The 21254-nt window shown below is 33.2% G+C and overlaps 1 protein-coding gene across 1 annotated transcript; it reads left to right on the top strand.

Annotated features, from left to right (window-relative positions):
* Positions 1 to 17778: 17778 nt before the first annotated feature.
* LOC127549166 (olfactory receptor 4F3/4F16/4F29-like) lies at positions 17779 to 18711 on the top strand. The gene has a single exon (XM_051977001.1). The coding sequence runs from the start codon at positions 17779 to 17781 to the stop codon at positions 18709 to 18711; it is 933 nt and encodes a 310-aa protein (XP_051832961.1).
* The last annotated feature ends 2543 nt before the right edge of the window (positions 18712 to 21254 follow it).

Below are 21254 nucleotides of genomic sequence, written 5' to 3'. Positions count from 1 at the left end.
ATGCACTTTGGATCAAGACTGTGAAAATTGAGACTGTTGAAACTGGAGGAATGAAAAATTGTTTCATTGAACTAGTAGAGATACATCTATATTACAAAATATGCCTTTATTTGTGTATAAAACCAGAAATTGTTATTCTCAAGATTTTTTGTCTTCAACTAATTAAATTGTTATAATATTGATGATGATGATGATAGTGATGATACTGAGCATGTATATAATGTTTTTAAATGTGCCAAGTCCTATGTTAAATGCTTTAAAATAATTTTATCTCTTTTGATCCTCACTACCCTGGAAGGTAAGAAGCATTCACTATTGTTTTCTTTCTAAAGGAAAAGTAGAGAAAACTTTCTACAATAGAGGAAAGAGAGATTAAGTGACTTGTTCATGATCACTCAGTTATTAAATTTCTGATGTTGGATTTGAAGTAGTGATTTTCTTTCTGACTCCAAGCTCAGAACTTTCTCCACTCAGTTATCTAGCTTCCTCTAAACCCTCAAACTTCTATGATACCATTCTCAGAATTTTGCCAAGCACTAGTGATACAAATTTCCCATAATACTGGAAGTGAAGATTATTTCTCATGCTATCTCTATTTTCCTCTATATAGCCATGTGTACTATGTATCCCAAGTCATCGACCTGCTTTATTTGCAGTTTCATTGCATTTGAATTTATTAACCACCTCCTAAGTATAAGACATTTTACTAAGCCTTGGAGAAAGGAAGGCAAAATGGAAAACCAGTTCCCACTAGGTATAGTAAAAGGAGGGAAGCCATGAAAACCTGGATTCAAATGGTGCCTCTGATTCTTATTAGCTCTATGGTCTTCCACCTATTCCTTAATCTCTTTATGCTTCCTCATAAGATAGGGCTAATAATAGCACTGACCTCAAATGAGATAATGTACGATCTATATATACTAAACTTTATAACTCTGGATAAATATAAATTACTTTTATTATTTTCTGAAATTTTCAGATCACTATTTGCTTCCTTTCCTCTGTCCTATTTTCCTACTTTTCTTTTATTAAATTGCTTTGGTTCTGGATCAGTTAGTTGGTGTAGTGGATAGAGTACCTGCCCTGAACTCAGAAGAACCTGAGTTTCTATCTGAACTCAGACAGTTAACACTTCCTAGCTGTGTAACCCTGGGCAAGTCACTTAACCCCAATTGCCTCAGCAAAAAACCAAAACTAACAAACAAACAAAACAAAACAAAAACAAATTGTTTTGGTTCTGCTCCCAACTATCATGTAACTATGTAATCTTATAGCTACATATTATATTATATATTATATATATACCATGATTATAGAATCATATAATCATATAAGTATAAAACATATCATTCTTTCTATATAAAACACATGATTATAGAATAACAAGTATATTAGAACTTCATGTTTTCATTAAAAATGGATAATATAAGGTAGAGAGAGCTTAAGTGGCTTTTTTGAAGGTTAACATTAATCAATCTGTATGACAACCAAAGTCTCTTGACCTTTTGATTTTTGTAACTAATTAAAAATTTTTTTCTAGTGTGTTTAGATTTCTAACCCTTTCTTTTACCCTGACAGCACCTTAAAACATAGTTTTAAGTTTGATCCTATGACAATTAGAGAATGACAATATTTGAGAATTGGAAGGGATTTCAACAGCCATAGTCTGACCTATACCACAAATCAATCTCTAATATAACATATCTTAGAAGTAGTTATAGACTGCTTTCTGGAGGTATAATGCACAGAGTTCTAGACCTGGAATCTGGAAGCTTCATCAAGTTGAGTTCAAATGTGGCTGCAGGCACTTCTTTATTAGCTGTGTGGCCATAGGTAAATCAACTTACTATGCTTCAGTTTTCTCATCTGTAAAATCAGCTGGAAAAGAAATCATTCCAATCTCTTTGTCAAGACAATTTCAAATGGGATCATGAGGAGTTGGACTTAACTGGACATGATTGAGCAAGCAAGGAAGAAGTGGTTGCATAGTCTTTGCTTAAAGATGTCCCTGGATGGTGGACCTTTCCCTCATGTTTCAAGTCAGACTTTTCCCCTTTTATATATTACTAATAATTAGAAAGGTTTTCCTGGTTCAAGTCTACATGTTCCCATTTGTAGTTTTTACCTAATTCTCCTTATTTTGCTCACTGTATCTTGAAGATCCAAGATCTTCTCTACTTGACAGCTCTTCAAATGCAACTATCATATCCCTTCCACTTCCCCCCCCTCCAGATTAACTGTGTCCAGTTGTTTTCATATATAATGGACTCAAGGTCTTTCATCTCCTGGTTACCCTCCTCTGGATACTGTCTAGCTCATGTCCTTCTTACATTGTGATGTTCATAACTGGACATCATACACTTGATGAGGTGTGAGGAGGGCTGAATACAGTAGGCCTGTTAATTCTATTTGTGGAAGCTATGTCTTTCCTAATGTAGACTAAGTTCTCATTAACTTTTTTGGCTATTAAATTACACTGCACATCATATTGAGCGTACTAAACTCTAAATACTAAGACTCAGATTTTTTTCATAATAATGGCTCCCTATTTTATTGAGAAGTTCTTATATAAGAACTTGATTTTTTTTATAATCAAAATGAAAGACTTTACATTTATTTCAATTAATTTTCATCTTAGTAGATTTAGTTCAATGGTATAGCCTCAAAACAATTTCCTAGAGACTTACTGGCTAGAGAATGAACCTCTGAATCAAGAATACCTGGGTTCCAGCACCTCATCTATTTACACATTGACTGTGAAACCCTTGGATCACTGAACATCTCTCTGTGCGTAGGCTGCTTCCTAATAAGTGATAGATTAATTGTTCTAGGAATGTGCTGGAAAATATTTAACAACTTGATCAATTCCCCCTCTCTTCATGTATGCAGGGGATACTTTAACATTTAATCTGTAATATTAACATTTTATCCATTATCTTCTTAAATCTACAACTCAATAAAATGATAAATCAAGGCCTGCTTTGCAGTCTTTCTGATTTTCAAGATAAAAATGCCCATTCTGAAAATTTAAACAATTGATTTTCTCCAGCACATTTCAGATAGCTCCAATATGCTTCTGATTATTCATCTTACATTAACAGAGAGATTTTGCACATTGGGAATGCTCTATGTTAATGAAACCATAGGATTGTATCACAAAACTCAAGTTAATTCTGGAATGGTCTTAAAATTATACCTTCATTGCTTGAACTTTCTCCCTATAGGTACTCGTCTAGTTGGCAATAAATGAAGAGAAAATTAGGTTTAGAACTGGGAGATCAGTGTGTGAGTCCCTATGGCAACCTTTATTAGCTTTGTAACCATAGATAAATTATTTAAACACTCAGTCATATTATTTTTCATTTAAAAACAGAAATAACAATACTGACACTGCTGCCTTATATGGTTGTTGTGAGGAAAGCAAGGATCTTTTCAATTTGTATGGCATTAACATCATGTTAAATGGTCAAATTTCCACAATTAATCCATATCACATTGAGTATATCATCCTTTTTCTCTCATTTAATGATTTTCCAATACATATAAATGAACTTAAGTGAATTACTCTCTTATATTTAATTTCTTCTGATTTATTTTTCTGTCATTAGCCAGAGTACTTGTGCCAGAACACAAGGAAAATTCCCATGATATTGGGACAAATTTAGGAGAGTTTTTCTGATGGCAGTCTATACCCTCTTTTTGTGTATGTGTATTTACAACAGTTAGTTTAAAGACTATTGAAAAAACTTGATTATTTTTTAAGATAGTGATCTCCAAACTCTTTTGACTGCTTGTCTTTATCAGTAAAACATTTTTGACATGCATTCCCAGTATGAATATAGTAAGCTGTAGGAAAAGATTATTTTTCTGTTGTATTTAATAAACAATTATTGTATTAGGACCAAGATTTTTCCCTTTTCTACTTCCTCATCCAGAAATCAACCAATATGAGAAATGTCAGGCAAAGATTTACCCAGGCCAAAATTTAATCAGATAGTAAAAGAAATTCCAAGTTTGGGTTAGTGGTGCATTCTTGCTCATTGTTTTTGTTCAGATAGGTCTGGAAAGTGTTGATTTTCCCTTTTGTCAGACAAGTAAGTGATATGGAAATTGATAACACCCTTTGACAGGGAGTTGGGTGATCCACGTCATGTATCCCAAGATCTTCACTGTCATAGAACACACCATCTCATTGTAATATTCATTTTCTTATTAATTCTTAACCAATCAGTATTGATTGCTCTCCTGAGGAACACCTGTTCTTCCAAGGGCATATAAACTGAGAGTCTATATTATGGATTGTTGGTCTAAGAGAGAGATGGCCAAATAACCATCCTTTTATTTAAATGCTGGCATTATTAATAAAATGATTTAATTATCCAGAAATTATGTCTCTTGAATTTTATGTATTATCTCAGTGAGCATGTTTGGAGTTGCTCTTCCTGATACCCCTTAAGCATATGAGTGTTTTAAAGCCAGTGTTGGAGATGTTGTAGTGAGGAGGGTGAGATGAAATCTGTTTTCCAATCTATTTGCTTGCTCACTCATTCCTTGAGGTCAGGCTGTAGTTCAACTTTTGGAGATCACTGCTCAAGGGAATTCCAACTCTGTCCTTTACCTAGAACCATTTTTATTTCATATTATCCAAGTAGTTTATTTCTACTTTAAATATTCTTCTCTCAAAATCCAAGAGATTCCATTCTACATGGAGAGAGCTATTGGAAGAGAGGGATGACAATTCAGCTCAGTGAGAAATTCAGTGGAAGTAGATGGTGATTGACCTGAAGGGTCAGCTTAGTTTTATGGAATTAGCTATGGGTACATGGGGAGTGGAAAGGAAAGGGTCACTGGAAAGGCCCAGAGTTGTCTGTAAACTTTGTGGGGATTACTATTATTCATTTTGTAAAGAATGAGTCAGCTATGCCATGCTCACTTTTGATTGATTAAGATTTGGCTCTTTTTGGCTTCTTTTTCTTTTATCTTTGTAAAGGCAACTATTCTTTGTGGTCACTATTAGTGTGTCTCAACATCACTTACTTTTGTTATTAAGATTTTTTTTTGGTTATTAAGATTTTGAGATAATTCTTAGTTATTTTTAGCCTATATTTCTAAATGTATTCATCTCCTTTTTACTTTCTATACAGTCAACTATTATATCAAAGAAAAAGAAAGTTCAGCAAAGCTAACCAACATATTGCGAAAAGTCTGACTTTGTATGCAGAGGTCCTCATCCATAGTTTCCTACTTCTACAAAGAAGCAGGAGAAGATTCTTTCTTTTATTTCTTTTTTTGGGGGGCCAAGCCTAATCACTGAAAAATATAATATAGAATAAATAAGAGATGGAATACTTTTGCTTAATAACCAGGCTAAATAATAATGATCTAAATAAGTAAATGAAATGAAGTAATAGCAAGGTGAGTCTGTTGTTTTAAACATTAAATTATCTATTAATTCTTTTAAAAATATTTATTTAAAACAAATATAAAATAGAAAAAGAAAAAAAAGAAAAAAGAAAAAAAGACTATTGCCACATGCATAGCAGAACATGAGAGAGTTAAAATATGAAACAATAAATTTCCATTTCAAATGCTACATATTATGTTCAAAGCTGTCCATCTTTGCTTCTTTGTAGAGTTTTCTTTTGTTCTCTGCTGTGCTGTGCAGAGTGTATCTTCCCCTTCTCCCATCTCTCCCTCTTCTAAGAGGACTATCATTAAGTATTAAGTGTGGGTATATTTATATATATGTATGTGTGTATGTGTATATATACATATATATACAATACACACACACACACCCATATGCATACATAGATGTCTATAACACACATATATACATATTCATATACATTTATTGAAACTGTACTATGCTTGTTTGTTCTCTGTTTCTCCGAAGATGGATATCATCATCCTTTAAAAGTCCAGATCTTTCTATATTTTTCTTTTTCTTTCTTTCTTTCTTTCTTTTTTTTTTTTAACTGAGGCAATTGGGATTAAGTGACTTGCCCAGGGTTACACAGCTAGGAAGTGTTAAGTGTCTGAGACCCAGATTTGAACTCCGGTCCTCCTGACTTCAGGGCTGGTGCTTCATCCACTGCGCCACCTAGCTGTTCCTCCATATTTTTCTAAACCCATTAACTCATCATTTCCTACACCATAGTAATATTTCAACCTTATGCTATCTAGTTATTTTAAATAATCTAAAACAATATTGATCAATATGGCTGAAATAGAGTGATTTCCCTATTTTTCTCTTTTTATTAAATCTAATTTTAGCTTTTACTATCCTGTTTTTTTCCCCTAATAAATTCTACTCCTGATAATTATTATGATATTTGTGTGTATCTCATATTTCCTATTCCTGCTGACTTGTCTGTTTTACTTCTACCTGTCACCTTGACTTGCTCTTACTTAATTTACTTATTCCCTCTTCCTGCCAGAATCTGTCCCTTATTTTTCTCCCCCAACTTTCCCCCTTCTTTTTTATTCCATTCTCATTAATCTACAGACCTTATACTATTTCTGTTAATCTATACAACCTATTACTGTCCCTTACCCTATCATCCCATTTCCTTCCCCTCTTATTTGTCTATAAATTTAGAAGATTTTTGCACCTTTCTAGGTCTCTCTCTCTCTCTCTCTCTCTCTCTCTCTCTCTCTCTCTCTCTCTTTCTCTTTCTCTCTCTTTCTTTCTCTCTCTCTCACACAAACTATTGTTTCCTCTTTAACCTATTCCCAATGTGAGTAGGATTCTACAATTACCAGCCTTCCTCCCTATCTAATTCCTTGGTCAGTTCTTCTTTTCACACCCATTTTTATAATAAAATTGCTCTTTTTTATCTTTTCCTACACAGTTTTGCTTTTTAGAACCACATCATACTCAATTCCACTCCAATCTTTCTTTTGAACTACCCAATTGCTAATGATAATCTTAAATATAAGATCTATATTTCCCACTTACATAACTTAAGGAAAATGTTCTTACTGAGTTCTTTAAAATTAGTCTTTGGTGTTTACCTTATATTTCTCTTGGATTCTATATATCAAAGTTTCTATCAAATAGATCTTTTTGCAACAAAATCCTAATAATCTGTCTATTGATTCAGCTATTCCATGCTCATTTTTGATTGATTATATTTTGGCTCCAATTGGCTTCTTTTTCTTTTATCTTTGTAAAGGCAAATATTCTTTATGGTCACTATTAGTTGTGTCTCACCCTCACTTATTTTTGTTATTAAGATTTTGAGATAATTTTTGTAGAGGGTGGGGATTCTGGAGGAGTATACTTGAACCAAGGTATTAGCTCAGTGGAATTGATGAGATGATGGTTCCCTAGTTTATATATACTTAGTACTTAGCATGGTGATGTAATGGTTCTCTAGTTCACACATATTCAGTATGCTGTAATGATGTAATTGTACTAAGATATATAAGGACTGAGAAGGACTGGAAATGAGACATTCCATCTTTGACCAGCCTTGTGGTGGCTGTCCTGTCTTCATCACTTCTCCACTAAGACCAAGGACTCAGGCTGATTCCCGGGATCTCCAGAAAGCTAGCTGAAACATTAAAATTCTTAGTTAAGCTTTTTTAAACCTACATTTCCAAATGTATTCATCTCCTTATCACTTTCTATACAGTCTACCATTATATCAAAGAAAAAGAAAGTTCAGCAAATATCCATTTTTTTTTGTTTTGATTAGGATTAATTTTGCTGGTATGATTTTTTTTTTTTTTGGCTACAACTTTAGTTCTTTTGCTCTTTGATAGTTCTTTTGCAAGTTCTAAACTTGCAATCTTTTAGTGGAGCTACTGGTAGGATTGTGGGTCTGCCATATTTGAATTTTTTCTTTTTGTTGCTCATAATATTTTCTCTTTGAGCTAGAAGTTATAGAATTTATCTTTGATGTTCCTGTAGGTGTTCCTTGTAGGATCTCTTTCAGATGGTGGTTGGTAGATTTTTTTTTTTTTCTATTTTTACTTTCCCCTCTTGTTCTAACATTTCAGGACCATTTTCTTTAATTATTTCTTGTATTATTATATCAAGATTCTTTTTTTTTTTTTTTGATTTAGGTAGTTCAATCATTTTTATCTTTTATCTTCTTGATCTATTCTCCATATCAATTGCTTTTTTTTATGAGATGTCACACATTATCTTCTATTTTTTCATTTTTTATATTTTGTTTTATTATTTCTTTGTCACTTATTCACTTATATATACCTTTACTAGTTTCCCCTTGCCTATCTAAATCCTCTGTGTCAGTTCTTCTGGATCTCTTTGTTTAGTTGGTTGGCTTTCTTTTCATAATCTTGTTTTTCTTGGATTGCTTTTATTTATTTATTTTGATTTTTAGTTTTTTATTAATATTTCTCATTTGACATTTTTTATTTAATTACTTTTTTTTTTTTTTTGCAAGGCAATTGGAGTTAAGTGACTTGCCCAGAGTCATATAGTTAGTAAGGCCTGATTTGAACTCAGGTTCTTCTCATTCCAGGGATGGTGTTCTATCCACTGCACTATCTAGTTGTTGCTCATTAGATTTTTAAAGTCTTTTTTGAGTTCTATGAATTGCTTTGGGGCAGGTGGCCATTTAATATTACTCTTTGGGATAGGAGAAACTTTTTTTTGGATTCAGTAGCCTCTTCTGAAAATGAGCCCTGAACTTCTCTTTCTATAGTAATTTTTGGTTAGGTTCTTTCTCTTTTTGCCTGTTCATTAAATTAAAAAAAAGTATAGCAAATTGCTGACTTAATTACATCTAATCCTGGGATACGGGGGATGATGTCTCTACCCTGAGGTCCTCCTTCAGTTCTTTCCTTTGGTTTGGAAATCCAAACCAAGAACTCTGCCCTCCTGTAAGTACCTACAATGTCCCTGCTCTACTGGGAATGTTCTGGTTCCTTCTTGCTTAGGGCAGCATCTCAGCAGGACAAATAGACCCAGCATTCCTTTTCAGCAGAGGTTCCTTCAACCTTCCTCTACACAGACTCTTTTCTACACTGGAAAATGAAAATAGCTGGGCCTTGAGCTAAGTCCACCCTGATAGCTCCAAAACTTATCCCTTAGCAATTTCTATGGAACTAATCTGGAGGTCTTGGTATCTTTCTTCAGATTTTCTCTGTCTCAAGAGAACCATAGTTCTGCCTTAATTCTTTGTTTTTACTATTCTTTAAGTTTGCCCTGGGGTGTAATGTTCGGGCTAAGTTTCTGGAGGATCTCAGGACCAGCTTTGATCTTAGTGGAGGAGTGCAGTAGGCAGGAGAGCCACCAGGAACATGGTCAAAATGGAATGGCCCATTTCCAGTCCTCTCAGCCCTTAAATATCTTGATATGATTACATCATTACAGCACACTAAGTATGTGTGAACTAGAGAACCATTACATCACCATATTAAGTACTAGGTATATGTGAACTAGAGAACCATTATTTGATCAATTCCACTGAGTTAACACCTTGTGTAAGATAGTATCCTTGTTTCAAGTATATTTCTCCAAAGTTCTGGCCCTCTACACTGGGGCATTTTCTCATTTGTTGGAAAAATCTGGAGAGCTTGAAATTTTCTGACCTACTCTGCCATTTTCCCAGAATCCTCTCAAATTTTCCATTAATTCTATTCTCAATTATGTGAAGCTTGAAATTATCCTTTTATATTCAATCATAGTATAAGTGATGTTTGCAGATCCTTCATTTCAGTTGACAAATCTTGCTATTTCTACCTTCATAATATAGTTTCTCTGTATTCCCTTCTCTCCACTCATGTGGAGAAGGACCTAGTTTAGGTCCTCATGCCTTCTCATTCAGACTACTTATTGCATTATTCTAATTAGTCTTCCTCCCTCAAAACTCTCCTCATTCTAATCTAAGCCTCCACTTACCTGCCAAGATGCTTTTTCTAAAATATGTCTGACCCTGTCATTTTCCTGCTAAATGAGCTTTGATCTCCCTATTACCTCCAGCTCCTATCTAGTCCTTCATATCTTTCCAACCTTCTTACACTTTACACCCCTCCATCTATTTTGATCCAGCTCACTAGACAGCTTGTAGTCAGCTTGACTCTTACCTCAAATTCCTAATTTTCCTGGATTTTTGCAAGATTTAGTTCAAATCTTGGAAGAGGCCTTTTGCAGTCTTCCCAGTTTTTGTCTTGTGGATTACCTTCCATCTACTCTGAATATCTTGCACATACCTAGTTTATTGAGACAGCTAAGTAACACAAGGGGATAGAACACCAGACCTGGAGTCAAGAAAATCTGAATTCAAGGTCAGCCTCAGATACTTACTATTGGTATTACTCTGAGCAAGTCTTTTAAATCTGCTTGCCTCAGTTTCCTCATATATAAAGTGAGCAAATCACTCCACTATCTCTGCCAAGAAAATCTCAAACTGGGTCATGAGTGTCAGACATGACAAAAATGACTGAATAATAACAATTTTTTTTTGTTGTGTCTCCCATTAGATTGTGTGTTTCTTAAGAGCAGATACTATTTTCTCTTTCTTTGTTTCTTCAGTGTTTAGCATAATGACTAGAACATAGTAAGAATTTAATAAATGCTTGTTAATTGATTTTGTCCTAGGTCCTGTGCTAATTTACTCTTTGTGTCACCACATTATTTAAGTAATCATGTAATATGGACATAATTATAAATTTATTAATTAAAACTTGTTGCTAATTTAGTTGTTTTCTTCTCTTTTATCTATCATGTAACAGGTTTTTTTCCTTTAAAATTATTTTTATTCTGAATTTTAAAAAAAAGTTCAGGTCAGCATTTCCACATGCAAAGTATAATAGGGAAAAAAAAGGATCTCACATACAGCTGAGAATCTATACCACGAACTGTTTGTTTTTTCTTTAGGTGTATGACAAATTCAAAATTGCTTCTTCACTTAATAGGTCAGAACAAATACAATTTGAGGATGCAATTCCCTTGACTATATGGTCTTTGCAATCCCAGGCCTCTGCAAGTTTCACTTGTTTGAGTCCATTAAATGTGGTTAATTAACTATCTTTCCTTTGATGACAACATTTTTAAAAGCTCCATGCTTTAAGGTAATTACACTAACTGAAGTGGCAGAGCTGGTAGGGCTCTTTGAACTACCTGTTGATGCTATTGCCTCAAAATAGGTAGGTGGAATAAAGTTCGCAGCACAGAAGATCCTACTTGGTCTTTAGATTTCAGTGACTGATAATTAGTTCTGATGACAGAATTAGGATTTACACAAGCGAATGAAGTGTTGACTTTTAGGCACATAGGAAGCAATTAGGCTACCATGTGACATTTATAAAAGAAATTTATAGTACATTTTTTTAGTTTGAACCTCAAAAGACTCTTGAGATATATACTGCACATGTTATTACCTCTACTTTCTGGATAAGGAAAATTAGGGAGATTAAGTGACTTAGTTTAGTGTTATTTCTTAAACTAGTGTCAGAGATCAGATTTGAATATAGATCTTCCTGATTCTTAATCTAGTATGTCATCCACACTGCATCTTATTCCCTCTCACAATGATACAATATTAGGAAGGAGGATCTGAGAGCCAGTCAAATTAGTAAGGTTCTAGACTATGGAGCAAAACATGTATTTGGAAATTGGCTTTTTGGAACCTGGAATCAGAATGTGAGAGGGAGTTTCTTAGAAGTGATTTGAGAATCAAATAATTTTATTGCTAACTTGTTAATGACAATTTATTCAGCTACTTATTTCCCTGATGATGGAAGATGAGATTCTGAGCATGGGTGCTATAGAAACAGTTTGCTATTGCTTCTTGGTTTGTTACTCAGATAAAACAAATGAATATAATTGAGAAAAAGTCTTTGAAATTCCCTGGGAACTATAATGAAGTCATACCTTTCAAATAAATTAATCTAATACATTATAACTAAAAGGGATTTTAGAGATCATATAGTTCCATTTTCTCATTATGCAGATTAATAATTTGAAGTACAGACAGATCTAGTCAGTCTATAGACATTTATTAAGCACTTACTATCTGCCAAACACCATCCTAAAACACTGGAAATACAAAGAGAGGTAAAAGAAATGTTTCAATTGAATGATGACTATTAGTTAGAGTGGAGAGAGTTATGAACTATGAAAGGAAAAGAAGTGGAGACATCAATTGTGGATAGCCTTCAATAAGGAGTTAAGTCACAAAAAAGAGGAAAAATATTGGATGATAGCACTCGGGGATGGATGAATCAAGTGAGAATTTCTTAAGGATGGTGGAAATGTGGACATAGCTTGTAAGTAGCAAGAAACTCACCAACTGACAAGAAAAGATTGAAGATTAGTAAGAGTAGATGTGATAGAGGGATCAAACTGCTGGAAATAGAAAGGATTCACTTCTGCTTTAGAAAGGTTAGCCTTGGCAAGGAGAAGGGTCAACTCTATGTAAGATAGATGTGAAGCAGGTAATGGGAGAAGATCTTTATATAATATCAGCAATAGAGAGAGTAAAAAAGCCCCACTTTGTTCTGATTCTTTGAAAGAAAAGCTTCTAATGTTCTACATTAAATAAAATGCTGATTCTTGATTTGAAATAAGAACTTTTTATACTGTTAAGGAAAAAGCTTTCTATGCCTAAACTTTTTAGATTTAAAAATTGTCATTCTGTTAAAATTTGGGGAGCATTTATTGATGTAATTGTGTAATATTTATGCATTGTCTTATTTGCATTATCTGCTGATTGAATCATTATTGAGCCATTTAAAATTTCTTGATAAAACTTTCTTAGTAAATATCATAAGATCATAGAACTACAGTAAAGGGACCTTGGAATTCACCTAATCCAACTTTTTCATTTTACAGATAAAGAACCTGAAGTCCAAGAAGGTTAAGTGACATATCTAAGTTCACACAAGTAGTATCCAATGAAGAGCAGAAATTTAATTTTCTGAATCCAGAACCAGTGCTTTTTTTTTTTAATAATGTAATTTCCTTTCTTCTTGACAATAATGATTAATTTTTGATGAATTGTGGAATTACACAGTGGCACCTTATTTAGTATTGTCTAATGTTGATAATGATAATGATCTTTAATTATCTTTTTTTCTTCATATGTTTTTATAAGTTTTGAAAGAAGACTAAATTTTCTTCATTGAATTTAATTTTAAAAATAGTTTTATGGTATAGGAATTTTTTTTCTTTGATGAATCTTCCATAGAGTTTCTTTGTGATTTTATTATGTCCTTTTATATGTCAACTTAGTAATAGTAACTTTTTCTTCTTCTGTGATTTGTTATTGATTTTCTATTTAGTCTTTTGATAGTTTTATGTTTTAATATTCCAAGTTTTATTGGCATCTTTCTAATTGCATATAATGGTCTCTGATTTTTAAAGAAATTATTAATAAAAATCACCTTTTCATTTCTCATTTTAAAATTTTGATCATATTCTTTTAAAGAATCAAATTCAGTTTTAATGTGCTATTCCATCAGTAATTTTTCATTCATATTTTTGCTTGATTTATAATATTCATCACCTGGGTGTTGAAATACTTATAATTTTAAAAAGTATATTTGATAATCATTTTTCTTTTTACTGAGAATTGAATCATTCACATTTGCATTTATAAATGTTTTATATGTCTTATTGAGCTTATTGAGCTTATTTAGCTAAGTCTTGGCAGCTAAAGTGCTGGGCCTGAAATCAGGAAGATTAATCTTATTGAGTTTAAATATGGTTTCAGATACTTATTATCTATATTACCTTGGGCAAATCACTTAATCCTGTTTGTCTTTATTACTCATCTGTAAAATGAGCAGGAGAAGGCAAGGCAAACCACCCTAGTATCTTTGCTAAGAAAACCTCAAATAGGGTTACTAAGAATCAGACATGACTGAAAAGACTTAACAAGAAAACATCTTACTCTTTCCCATACTTGGTCAAATTATTCATTTTATCACTAGGTATAATCTTCCTTTTTAACTAATACTAACATTTCTCTAACCTTAACACATATCACAGAACATTAAACATAATTCCTATATTTAAATGATTATGAAATATACTTTACAAAACTTGAAGTTCCTTCCTCTCACCCACATTTAAGATTGTTATGCCACTAATCCTGAACTTTCTTCTTCATGCTATCACATTGATTGTGTTCTTTCATTATTTTTTTGCGTTGGCTAAAATCAACTTCTTTTCTTTCCTCTTTTTGTGACCCAAATCTATTTATGCATTCAGCTATTGATCAAAGCAACATTTCTACTGTTTTCACATTACATTTCAATTTCTATTCCCTAATTCCTCAATTACATGGAGAGATTAAGTAATTGATCATAGTTTCAGATTGTACACTAATTTGAGTACATGTTCTTTTTGTTTTTGTTTTTGTTTACATGGAAAGCTTCCATAAAACTGTTTTTTTCTATTCTCATTCTTCAAACTTATGACTACTAGAGAGGTTTCCCCAGATAACAGTTGTGTGATCCTGAGCAAGTCTTTCTTGCTCCATTTCTGATTAAATTTTGATGGATTTCCACCTCTAAGTCTAAAATACCATAATCATATGTCAATATTTAAAGGAAAACAAAGTCTTTTATTTCTTAATCTTCAGCATATCATATTGCAGATTTTTTATTTCAGTTATTATTATTATTATTATTATTTTTACAAAAAACTACTTTGTTTTGATTTTTAAAAATATCTGTTGGTTTTTCTTTTGAGAATGTTGCATGTCCAAAGATTTGCAGTAATATGTTTATTGCGATGGACCATTATGAACTCAAAAGTTGAATTGAATTTCAAGTACATGAATGTACTTGATGGCCCTTTAATTCTGTTGATTTCTTTTTTTTTTTTTTTAATATCTCTGAAGTATTTTTTGTACAATTTCTTGAAATAGCATGATAAAATTATTTCCTTTTTTTGAGAAGCTGATAATAATTTTTAAAAATTAAATTTCATTTAATTTTAAACTTTACTAAAATTTTTTTTCCTTTCCATTCCTTTCTGCATACTTTCTATCAGAAAAAAAGAAAAACAATACCTTTGTAACAAATATGCATAATCAAGCAAAACAAATTATTGCATTGGCCATTTCCAAAAAATATAAGACCTACTCTACATTTGAAGTCCATCACAATTCTGTAAGGAGGTAGGTAACATGTTTTATCTTTGGTCTTTGGAATCCTAGTTGTTTTTATAGTTAACTGTAGATAGCTGAATTTTGGAGAAGTATACTTGAAAGAAGTATACTTGAAACAAGGTGTTAGCTCAGTGGAATTGATGAGATAATGGTTCTCTAGTTCACATATATCTAGTATGATCACTCTAGTTTGATATAATCACTCTAGATTGGCTTATACTCAGTATAATGTAATGATGTAATTGTAATAGGGTATTTTAGGAGAACTGGGGACAAAATGAGACTCAGACTGAGACTGGTTGAGACTGTCAGACGTTCAGACTGCTGGAGGAGACTGGCTTGGACTGAGACTGGGTCAGACTATGACAGACACAGACTGTGTAAGAGACAATAAAGACTTTGGACTCTATTCTTGTCCATTCTCATGGTGTCTATCCTGCTGAGACCAAGGCCCTTCCGGAGGACCTCCAGAAAGCTAGCCTGAACATTACAGCCAACAGTTAAAAAGATTTACATGATTTTGCAATGTTTTTATTTTATAAATTGTTCTTCTGATTTTATTCATTATTTTTTTTTCATTGGTTAATAAAATTCTTCCCAGGTTCCTCTGAAATTGGTTCTTTCTTTATGTCTTCTAGCATAGGAAATTATTTTTTCCTCATTGGCTGAAATCAACTTATTTTTCATCTCTTCCTTCTCCTGTGACCCAAGTCCATTTATCTCATTCAGCTGTTGATCAAAGTAATATTTCTATTGTTTTTCATATAAAATTTATTTTATATCCCTATTGCAATCTTCTTTCTCTAATTTCCCAATTACATTGAAATACTAACTCATTTTGTTGACTTCTATTTTTAAAAATATTTCTGAAAATTTATTTGTACAATTTCTTTAAATATTATGGTAAAAAATTTTTAAGTAGTATGATAAATTTTTATTTATAGAAAATTTTATTATATTTTTTCACCTCACTAAAACCCATTTTCTTTCCATTGGTTATACTTTATCTCCACTGATAAAAAAGAATAATAAAACCTTTATAACAAATATACATAATTAAGAAAAACAAATTTTCACATTGGACGATGCCAAGAAATATGGAATTTAGTCTGCACCTTCATTCCATCACAGTTCTGTAAGTAGATAGGTAAGATGTTTCATCTTGTATGTTTGGTATCCTGGTTTGTCATTATGATGATCAAAGTAATGCTGCTCAATATAATTCTTCACATTCGTATATTATAATTTGTTCAACTATTCCACAAATAATGGATATCCTTTTGGTTTTCAGTTCTTTTGCTGCCATGAAAAAAAACACTGTTAATACTTTTGTACACAGAAATCCTTTTCTTCTTTCTTTAATTTGTTTGAGGTATAGATTTAATCAGTGCTTGCATGGGTCAAACAGTATGTACAGTTGAATAAATTTAGGGCATAGTTCCAAAATGTTTTACATAATGATTAGACAAATTCAGAGTTTTATCAACGAAGCACTAATGTACTATTGGCATTTTCCATTTTTGTCAGTTTTCCCAGTGGGAGGCTATGAAATGGAATCAAATCAGATAGTTCTGATAATATTCCTTCTTCTTGTTTTCTTTAGATTTGTCATGTCAGTCTCTGTATATTCCATTATATTTTTCTGGTTGTGTAATTTCCTGAGTTTGTTTTTCTATTTCTTTTGGCATTCTGTCCTTATTCTTGTCCCCAAACTTTAGACAAAAGGCTTAATTATATTTATTTCAAGTTATGTCTCATGTCATTGGGAAAAATATAATTGGAATTTTCTCCAGAACTACTTTATTTAGGCAGAAAAGACAATTTTTCTTATTGGTTTATACTTACAGCTAAGCTGTTAACCTGAAATGACATTAATTCATCTTGTCTTAACCTTACTTGACTCAAAATGATTTTTTATTATTTCTTAAAATCCAAGTCATTTTCTCAGAACAAAGATTTGTTAGCACTGAAGATCTTTAATCTTTTAAAATAATTTATCTCATGTATCCTTTAAAATAATGCATTCAAGATGGTCATCCAAGATGACTTCACAGAGTTATTTTGGACAATTACAGGACCTATATTGAATATCTTTATTCTCTATATCATTTATTGGAGTTTACATATTTAGCTTCTATTTATCTCATTAATTCCAACATTTCACATTTCAATTAAATGACTGTTTACAGCCTCTCTTTCACTTCTAGAGATATTTAGGTGGAGCTTAAGGAGCCCTGGACTCTAGAATCAGTAATACCTGTGCTGCAAATGTGCTTTAGTCACATTAATTATGTGATCTTGGGTAAGTTACTTAATTCTACTATCAGTTTTCTTATGTATAAAATGATTGTGTTGTACTAGATGGTTTTAAAAATCTCTTTGAATTCAATTATTTTTGGGATTATGTGATGAGTTTTGGGATATTTGTTAAAAACTTAGCATTCTTCTTTTATACTCCTAACTTATCCATTAACAGAAAGACATAAATACAAGCAGAAAAAAACAATATTGAACAATTTCAGAGATTGTGTGAATTTTGCTTGGTTTGTGACATATTAAGGTAATAATTGACTTTATTAACCTATATAATCTCTCAAAAACAGGATATTAATATTATTTTTATGAATTCTGATTCCTGTATCATCTTTTTTTCTTTTAGGTCCAGTGGTGCCAAATGGAATCAATGGATGGAGAGAATCATTCTATAGTATCTCAATTTGTTTTCCTTGGACTTTCTGATTCATGGGAGATTCAATGTCTCCTCTTTGTGTCTTCTTCTGTACTCTATGTGGTGAGCATTCTGGGAAACATGCTCATTCTGCTCACTGTGACCTTTGATTCTCATTTACATTCCCCCATGTATATCCTTCTGGCCAACCTCTCCTTGATTGACTTAGGTTTTGGTTCAGTCACAGCCCCTAAAATGATTTGTGACCTCTTTAGGAAGCGTAAATTAATTTCTTTTGGGGGTTGCATTGCTCAGATCTTTCTCATTCATGCTTTTGGTGGCACTGAGATGGTGTTGCTTATAGCCATGGCCTTTGATAGATATGTGGCCATATGTAAACCCCTCCACTATTTGACCATTATGAACCCAAGAATGTGCATTTTCCTTTTGATTGTTGCTTGGATCATTGGTCTCATCCACTCATTGGTCCAACTGGCTTTTGTTGTGAACTTACCTTTTTGTGGTCCTAATGAATTGGACAGCTTTTTCTGTGATCTTCCCCGATTCATCAAACTAGCCTGCACTGAGACGTATAGATTGCAATTCATGGTCACTGCCAACAGTGGGTTCATTTCTCTTGGATCTTTCTGTGTGCTGATTATTTCCTACATTTTCATACTGGTCACTGTTCAAAAACGTTCTTCAGGTGCTTCTTCCAAGGCTCTTTCGACTCTGGCAGCTCATATCACTGTAGTGGTTTTATTCTTTGGTCCATTAATATTTTTCTACACATGGCCATTTCCTACATCAAGCCTAGACAAGTTTCTTGCTATCTTTGATGCAGTTCTTACTCCATTTCTGAACCCAGTTATCTACACATTCAGGAACAAAGAGATGAAGTTGGCAATGGGAAGAGTATGTAGCCAAATTTTGAAGAAAGTTGTTTGAATACTTTAGGGGTAGAGACTGTCAATATAATATAATATAGCTACTAGGGGAGACAGAAATAATTTTAAAGCCCCCTGACCTTAGGAGGTTTGTGTTCTAACAATCTGCCAGTGATTCTAAAGTCCTCTGGCTTTGGAATCTCTGACCCCAAGGTCCCCCACCCCAACCTAAGAATATTATTGTTCTAACAATGTCAACAAACATTGCTGCCTGTTGGTCAGTGATAACCAAATTCCAGAGACCACTCCTTGATCCTATCTCTGGGCCATAAAATTAGCATATCTATAACATGAAGAACTAGAAAAATGTGTCTCTTTGCTTCCATTTCTTTGCTAAATTTTCTTGGAATTTAGACTGCTTGAATTGACGATACAATTACAATAAACTTTGCCCCTTGACTTGGAGATGTTTTCAAGCCTGCAAATTCTTTTGAGACGTCTAGGAACATTGGTCTGTGATCCCCAACCTTTTGGGTCCCTTCCCAACCCCAACATTTGATGGCCCATACAGGAAGCGTCTGGCTTCCCCTGGTTTGATTCCCTCCTTGTCAAGGTAAGCCACCCCACTTTTTCTCCCACATCTTATAGGAACACCCCAAGTCACTGGCAGAAGGCTTGTCTGGATCATCATGAGCTCCATGCTCAGCAAGTTTTCCTTGACTGGGGATGCCCAGACTGGGATGCAATTTTTGGCAAAAGTTCCTAGAGAATCTTTGCCACTCTTTCATCTTCTCTGGGACATCAGAGAAGACAAAGTGCTATAGGATAGCTTTTGACAAAATTTTCTGGCTTTTCCCAAAGATGGGACAGTCTTCTTTCATGTCATTTTGTCTATGTCTGCATCTCTGTGTAGAATGTCTGTATCATGTTTGTTCTATAAGCTACATTTTGTTACTTGGAAAGATTTAAAATGCATGTAAGTAAGGAAAAAACCTCTATGCTGTTGTTAAGAAATTCTGGGAAAATTTCTTAAAAAGACTAAATTTTTCCTGTGGACTTCAGCTCTGGCCAACCTGGGGGCTACACAAAAATGTTAGCTAATTAAAATTAAAATAATATCTTAGCAGATTCTCAAAATTTTGAAAGCAATGATTAGATGTTTAGTAATTAGTCATTTTATGATTGCAAGAAAAATTCCTGAAATATTAAGGATAATTCTAGGAATTTGCCCCATTCTAGAAGAAAAGAAAAAGGTAAAACAAACTAGGTAAATAGCAGTTTTTGCTACTCCTTCCTTGACTCCTAGCCTGTCTGGAATGTCCTTCTGCTCTTTTGGGAAAGTACCCAAGAAGATATTAAGGGACCTTCTGCATTCCACTCCCTGGACTCCTGAGTGTATCTCAGTTGTGGAGATTGCTAACAAGATCAATATAGCTCAAGTCCCTCTGTTTGATAACTCTTCTCATTTGCCCAAACCTTGCCCAAACACCTCCCCAATCTAATTTTGGGGGGATGGAAGTAAGGACCAATGGTCAGTGTTCCCTGAGCCTGGCACCTTAAGCTACCATTTAAAAGAGATCTTGGCACCAGTCATCCCAGCTTTCACCAAGTTCTGTCCAGGAACTTCTTGGAAAGAATTAGGGTACCCCTAGCACCACCCAGCATGGCAGTATGAGGCAAGAAAGTCAGTCAGTCTCTGCATTTGATAAGATCACCATTCTCTGTTTCAGTTGTGGATATATATTAGCTATGCAATTTATGGCAAATTATTTTTATCTCTGCCCAGTTTTTTGATTTGTAAAGAGAAATAATAGTTATTGTGAAGATCATGATTGCAAAACATGCTATATGAATGTTAATTGCTTTATTGGATATATTGCTTCATATTTGATAACTTTATGGGTTTTTTCAGTTGTGACCAACAGAAAAATGATTTCTATGTGTGTGTAATCTTTGAGATATGATAGTAAAAGCAATTTTAAAGCAGCTCTAATTAAAGCTCACTAAAAGGATATATAAATTGCAATCTATTTGCACTGATAGTATTAACAGAAGAGTTTGGGAACCTTAGGAAAACAGAAAAGCAATCTGCTACTACTTTAAAAACTCTAGCTATCTAGAGCCCTGTCATTAAAAACTGACACCTTAACTCTTTTCCTGTCTCACAAAAGATAAATGATTTGTGTAAATTGGAAAATAACCAAATGACATACAGTTTGCCTAGAACATTTAATCAGAATCTAGGGAATCTCATTAACTAAAGTCGTCAATTTAAAAATCTGTTCTATCTCAGTTTTAAGAATTGTCTTGTTTTCTTCCTAAAACAAAGTGGGGACTTATTTAAGGGAATAGAAATTATAGCTAAGACTATTTGGCTATTATTTAAGAAAATTCTAAAATTCTTAATTAAATTACTTGGAATTATTGTTATCATGAAACCTAAAATTGGTAATTTTACTGTGTATGGAACAAGAGGGATGAGGTGAAAGTCTTATCAGCTCACCTCCAAGTATGAGATATGCAACTCCTTTCTCCCTTCACAGAGTGGGGGGAGGTATCAAACAGCACAGCCCTCGAAAACATTAAGAATAGTTGAGGTGAGCA

This window comes from Antechinus flavipes, chromosome 2 (assembly GCF_016432865.1).
Source record: "Antechinus flavipes isolate AdamAnt ecotype Samford, QLD, Australia chromosome 2, AdamAnt_v2, whole genome shotgun sequence".
Classification (NCBI taxonomy): Eukaryota; Metazoa; Chordata; class Mammalia; order Dasyuromorphia; family Dasyuridae; genus Antechinus; species Antechinus flavipes.
This window is presented reverse-complemented; position numbering and strand designations above follow the sequence as displayed.

What these genes read in the sequence shown, in the direction of transcription:
- LOC127549166 (XM_051977001.1), top strand. Translation starts at nt 17,779, where the DNA reads ATGGATGGAGAGAATCATTCTATAGTATCTCAATTTGTTTTCCTTGGA.